Below are 6,000 nucleotides of genomic sequence, written 5' to 3'. Positions count from 1 at the left end.
TCGAGATGGCGCGCATTAAGAACCTGGTGGCGTCGCTCCTGTGTGCCGTCGCCCTCGCGCTCCTGCTCACGTCGTCGTCCTGCGCCGCCCAGCCGATCAAGACCACGCCCACGCTCTGGAGCTTTCATCTTCCGCTGCCCAACGGCGTCACCGGCGCCGAGAGCCTCGCCTTCGACCGCCGGGGCCAGGGGCCCTACGCCGGCGTCTCCGACGGTCGCGTCCTCAAGTGGGGCGGCAGCACCCTCGGCTGGACCACGTTCGCGCACAGCCCCAACTACCGGAAGATCCCGCTGTGCACGGCGTCCGTGGTGCCGTCGGAGGAGACGGAGAGTATCTGCGGCCGCCCGCTGGGGCTCCAGTTCTTCGCTAAGACCGGCGACCTCTACATCGCCGACGCGTACCACGGGCTGATGAAGGTTGGGCCCGACGGCGGCGAGGCGGAGGTATTGGCGACCCAGGCTGACGGCGTGCCATTCCACTTCGTCAACGGGTTGGACGTCGACCAGGCTACCGGCGACGTCTACTTCACCGACAGCAGTATCACGTACCCGCGCCGGTTCAACACGGAGATAATGATGAATGCCGATGCGACGGGGCGGCTGCTAAAGTACGACGCGCGGGCGAAGCAGGTGACCGTCCTCCGGGCCGGCTTGCCGTACCCGAACGGCGTGGCAGTGAGCGGGGACAGGACACACGTGGTGGTAGCGCACACGGTGCCGTGCCAGGCGTTCAGGTACTGGCTCAAGGGCTCCAAGGCCGGGCAGTATGAGCTCATGGCGGACCTGCCGGGGTACCCGGATAATGTGAGGCGCGACGCTAAGGGAGGCTACTGGGTGGCGCTCAACCAGGAGAAGGCGCGGCTCGACGCGGCGGCTCCCGTGAAGCACTTGGTGGGCGTCCGGCTCGGGTCGGACGGCCTGGAGGTGGAGGAGCTTACGGCGGCCAAGGGCGTCACGCTTAGCGATGTTGCCGAAAAGGACGGCCAGCTATGGCTGGGATCAGTGGAGCTCGACTACGTCGGCCTAGTTTATTAGGACTCGAGGATTAACTACTACTAATGTATAGGTGAATTAGTGTCAGATGAGTGTCATGGGATGAACTCCTCTCTTATCTGATAAAATTCTCTCTATTAAAATCATCATGGAATGAGTGTCAGATGAGTGTCATGGGATGTGACATTGAATTTAATGACATGAAACTTCCATTAAGACTAGTCTAATAGTAACGTCGTCATTTGCATATGGATGGATTATTAGATATAAGTAGATTCAATCAGACAGCCGGTTCTAAAAAGGTTTTACATTTCTTAGAACACCTTTATGCTTACATTAGATGCATAAATTTGTTTATTCTTTTTAAACATTAATTTTATTCGTTATATAATTTTATCCCGTAATTTTGCACGATCTCTTGTTTGTCATTGTCAGGAACACATATAGACCTCGTGTTCCATTGAGACATCGAGAACAAATATTTTTTTATAAGTAGTTGGCAAATAACTAATTGCCCAATCTTAGATCACCGATCTGGAAAAAAAATTCACATGGAAATAACATTGATTTGAGAAAGTTGTCCTGAAAATACCACTAATTTTACTATTGCGGACAAGAGCATGGTACCTGTTTGCAAAATTAATCAGGGGTATATCTCTACCTAATATTAAAGTACGGTTGTTTCTTCCAACCGTCGTGGTTGTTTTGAAAAAAAAAATTCCACAACTTTTTCGTAATCAACCCGCGGTCCTTGGAATAGTTGTTGATGATGGAAGGCTGGAACTCTCCCATCATGGTCGGCCAGGATTCGTAGCCAGCAGAAACAACAGGGAGGCCGCCCTCCACCGCCCACTCACCTTGCCCCTGTATGCACGCCGCTTATTGTTGCTGCTCCCCTCCGTGTCCATCCGCTTCAGCCATGAGCCCATGGTGCATTGATCCTCAACATGGTGCAGCGAGGGAAAACAAGCACCGGAGCAGTTCGCGAGGCTGCTGGTCATGCTTGAGCTTGCCCTCAAGGCCCTTGCATGGACATGCTACACTAGCAACCGACAAGAAGATCTGGAGATGAGTAATTGAGAGAGAGATGCAGGTGGAGCGGTGCTATGCAGCTGCCGTTTGCCTATTTGAATGATGAAGGAGCACAGAAAACAATCAAGAGAGAGGTAGGGATGGTGCTTGACACGATCGCCTCTTAGATGTGCTTCGTGTTTTGACCCAAAATAATTTAAACTGTGAAGTAAATTTGATTAAAAAAATTAGATACAAATGAATAAGAAGAGAATTAAATAGCAATAAAACTAATCCAAAGAATCAAAAAAAATATTTTGTAGTTCAAGGATCTTTCCATAGAAAAAAATAGGAACCGAAGGATTTTCTAGAGCAACTGAACTTAATGTGCAAATAATTGAGAATTTGAGCGAGAGCTCTATATTGGATCTTTCTTAAAATTAGATGCCAAAAGAGATAGCCCATATCCTCCACGGTGAAACGATGCCACCCTTGATCTAAGCACCTACAAAACGCTCCTTGATGCAGCTCATGTGGACGGTTGAGCAAGACAAAAGCCGAGTGAGCAAAAGTGATGACAGGACCATGACAATCAACAATAGCAGTTGTGCTTAGCCAGTGACGGTGACTCCACGCTCAACAAATGATAGCTAAGTATCATCAAAACAAGACAACTGTTGACACCAAAACTTGGTGCAGTAACCAGCAGAATCCAAATCGGCGCGCATGGTGTGCGCGGGCGTGCCAGTCAGTTTGACCATTCAACTGACAAGGTGGAGATAATTCTCTCGAAGTTCGATGGAGTCGGCCGATCGGGCCGATTTAATTCTGGCACAGTAGCAATAATAGTGCAACAAAATAAATCATGATAAATATATTAGCTGTGAAGCCGATTCCAGTGCCTTGATGAATGTGAGTGATTCATCGGCCATCCAGCCGATTTAATATAATTTACAATAACCATCGGCCAGGCAGCCGATAGAAAACAGGATGCTATTGAGCTGCCACTCCACCTTAGCTAGAGCCACAAACCGATGAGATCTAAACTAAACTCTCCACCAATATCTCTAGATGAAACCACAGCGATGCGCCCGGTAGTTGCAGTCTAGAAATATTTAGCAGGATGTTAATCTGAATCCCACCAGCCGATGATCCAATCACAACGGAACTTACTCCCAACAACACTCAAAGGATGGCCAAGATCAAGATGCAACAGGCTATTAAAAATAGATCTATCGTCTATTCCGACAGAATTAATAACAATTAATATGTCGTAAACAGCAAGACGATAGAACAAATAAATATCAGCCGATGCAAGCTTAATCAAGGCGGGATAACTGGTGAATACTGTAGATCGAGACAGAAGCGATGTGCCGTAAGTCAAAGATCCAAGATACTCGACAACCGGTAGATGAAACTAGACGAAACCATAGCGATGCGCCCGGTGGTTAAAGCCTAGAACACCTGATGACGAAACTTGCAGCTCGCCGGAGATCGAGGTCGATGCAGCCCAGCTTGCTATAAGGAACTCGTCGAGAAGCTACATTACTCCTACTCCTAGGGCAATGGCGTGAAGCCGAAAAGGTAAATAAAATATAAATGTATTGTATATTGATCGTGTGATGATTCTTTAAAATGGCCACATCCCTTTATATTTATAGGGCGGACGTTACGTAATTGGCATCTAACCACGCGCAAGGCAAGTCACGTACACAATCTTTTCTAATAAAAAACTCTATCTCTAACTAACCAAACTCTATCTCTAAAATATTTTATTCTATGAAACAACCTCCCGTACATGCACAGATCGGCCGCATGCATAATTATTCTGGTAGCCTCCCACTCATGGCATGCAAAGTGCACCAGAATCCATGTTGTATATTCTAATCATTTTTATCCATACGTGCTGGCATTTCCTTTATATCATCCTTGCCTCTCCTTGCCGATAAATCCAATGAAGCCGATTTGGACTCTGTGCTTACGTGCACGCATGCTAGCTTCTTATTGCTGTACGTGACTCCAATTATCTTGTACTCCGAATTTATAGGATTGGTCAAAATTCGGTGTCAACAACAACTTACGAATAGTAATAGTTGGATGCTAGATTTTTTTTCCTCCTGTGGCAATGCACGAACATCTAGTATTACATAAATTTCCCTTCAACCAAGCGTTACACGAAGAGTCGAAGTCGACAAGCTAGAAAGGCCGAAATCAGTTGACGAGCCTAAACTCGACGCCCTCGACAATGAGCCCACGCTTCGGGTACCACCCCAGCACCTCGAAGCTCACCACCACCTCCCGGTCGGCCTCCTACCCGCCGTCGTCGCTGGGCGTGCGCAGCCGCCCCATCTCCATCTCCGACCACCCGTCCTCCCGCAGCCTCGGCCGCCTCGGTGAGTCCTCGCCAGTGCCGCGGGACACGGCCCTGAACTTGCGCGCCGCGGCCTCCTCGGGGTGGAGGCACACGGCGTGGCGCGCCCGCGCCGCCGCCACGCGGCCCCCGCCCAGCGCCACGGTCGTCTCCTAGTCCGGGTAGCTCAGGCCGCGGTGCCCCTCCGCCACGCCGTAGACCAGGTACGCGGCGTAGGAGGTCGCCGGCGTGAGCTCGGCGGCCGGGAGCCGGCCGTAGATGTCCAGGGACGAGCACTCCACCAGCTCGGCCACGTCACCGAACCTGCAAACGATCGCAACGCTTATTACAGCATGGCTGCCAAATCAGCGAAATCAGGACGGATGAAAGATTAGCAGTATAATTTTTTCAATGACCGTGCAGATGCAATGATATGACATTGATGTCAACGTCTTCGACGATAAAATCTTGAGTATGAAAAGACTTTTACCTCCAGTGACATCTTGGAATAGAAGAGGCTTTTTGATACTAGGGCTAAATTTAGCCCTTGTCACATCAAATATTCAGATGCAAATTAAAAAGATTAAATATGAGCTAATTATAAAACTAATTGCAGAAGCTCTGGGCTAATTCGCAAGATAAATTTATTGAGCCTAATTAATCCATCATTAACAAATGGTTACTGTAGCACCACACTATCAAATCATGGACTAATTAGGTTTAATAGATTCGTCTCGCGAATTAGCCTCCATCTGTACAATTAGTTTTGTAATTAGCCTATATTTAATATTCCTAATTAGTATTAAACATCTGATGTGGCAGGAGCTAAAGTTTAACCTAGGAGCCAAACAGGCCCTAAGCAACTCAGAAGCACGGATCATCGAAAGTCACGGCGTGCCGTACACTACCATGCGTGAAAGTCACGTCACCACCGGTGCTCCATTCTAGGCCTTGTTTAGTTGCCCAACTTTGGAGATGCAAAATCACTGTTGTAACACTGTAGCATACTATAGCGTTTCGTTTATATTTGTGAATTATTGTCCAAATATTGACTAATTAGGCTCAAAAGATTCATCTCGCAAAGTACAACAAAACTGTACAATTAGTTTTTGATTGTCTACATTTAGTACTCCATGCATGTACCGCAAGTTTGATGTGATGAGGAATCTTCTTTTTACATAGTGTTAAAGTTAGGAGTTTGGGAAACTAAACATACCCCTATTCTCTTGCTGCAGTGTTGAGCGAATGAGCATTGATCTCTGTAGGGCCCGCTAACAGTTAAAATGTACAAAAATAACTTATTTTCTTCTCACTGCTAACCCGTGAGCAAGTAAGCAGCGGTACAGCTGCCGATGGAATTTATAATCTATACTTTGGCCTCGAGGAAACTTCGCATGTATTTGATTTTTGATTTTGGGACGAGGGTTGGATTGGAGCCTACCCCTTTTATGAGTTGGAGTTGATCCATCTCATTGTTTGGATGAGAGGGATGGAGAGGGATAGATTGGACCTAGTTTTTTGTTTCATTGGAGGGATCGAGAAGGTTGGGATGGATGGTATTTTAACACCGTTAGCAATAGGTCCCACCTATCAGCTGCGGGGTCCACATATCATCCTCTCTTTTTTCCCATGCCATCTTCTTCATCC

At 47.7% G+C, this 6,000-nt stretch overlaps 1 protein-coding gene and 1 pseudogene across 1 annotated transcript; one reads left to right on the top strand and one right to left on the bottom strand.

Annotated features, from left to right (window-relative positions):
- Window positions 1–1,084, top strand: LOC117835703 (protein STRICTOSIDINE SYNTHASE-LIKE 10). Its single transcript, XM_034715041.2, has one exon. The coding sequence runs from the start codon at window positions 6–8 to the stop codon at window positions 1,032–1,034; it is 1,029 nt and encodes a 342-aa protein (XP_034570932.1). The 5' UTR covers window positions 1–5; the 3' UTR covers window positions 1,035–1,084.
- Window positions 1,085–4,214: 3,130 nt separating this feature from the next.
- Window positions 4,215–5,264, bottom strand: LOC117835702 (F-box protein PP2-B15-like; annotated as a pseudogene).
- Between the last annotated feature and the right edge of the window lie 736 nt (window positions 5,265–6,000).

The sequence above is a fragment of the Setaria viridis genome, chromosome 9 (assembly GCF_005286985.2).
Source record: "Setaria viridis chromosome 9, Setaria_viridis_v4.0, whole genome shotgun sequence".
Taxonomy (NCBI): domain Eukaryota; kingdom Viridiplantae; phylum Streptophyta; class Magnoliopsida; order Poales; family Poaceae; genus Setaria; species Setaria viridis.
The sequence above is the reverse complement of the archived record's forward strand: the minus strand, read 5'-3'. Positions and strand labels throughout refer to the sequence as shown.

Bases quoted from the DNA above. Each gene is read 5' to 3' on its own strand.
- LOC117835703 (XM_034715041.2), top strand. From the start codon at position 6: ATGGCGCGCATTAAGAACCTGGTGGCGTCGCTCCTGTGTGCCGTCGCC.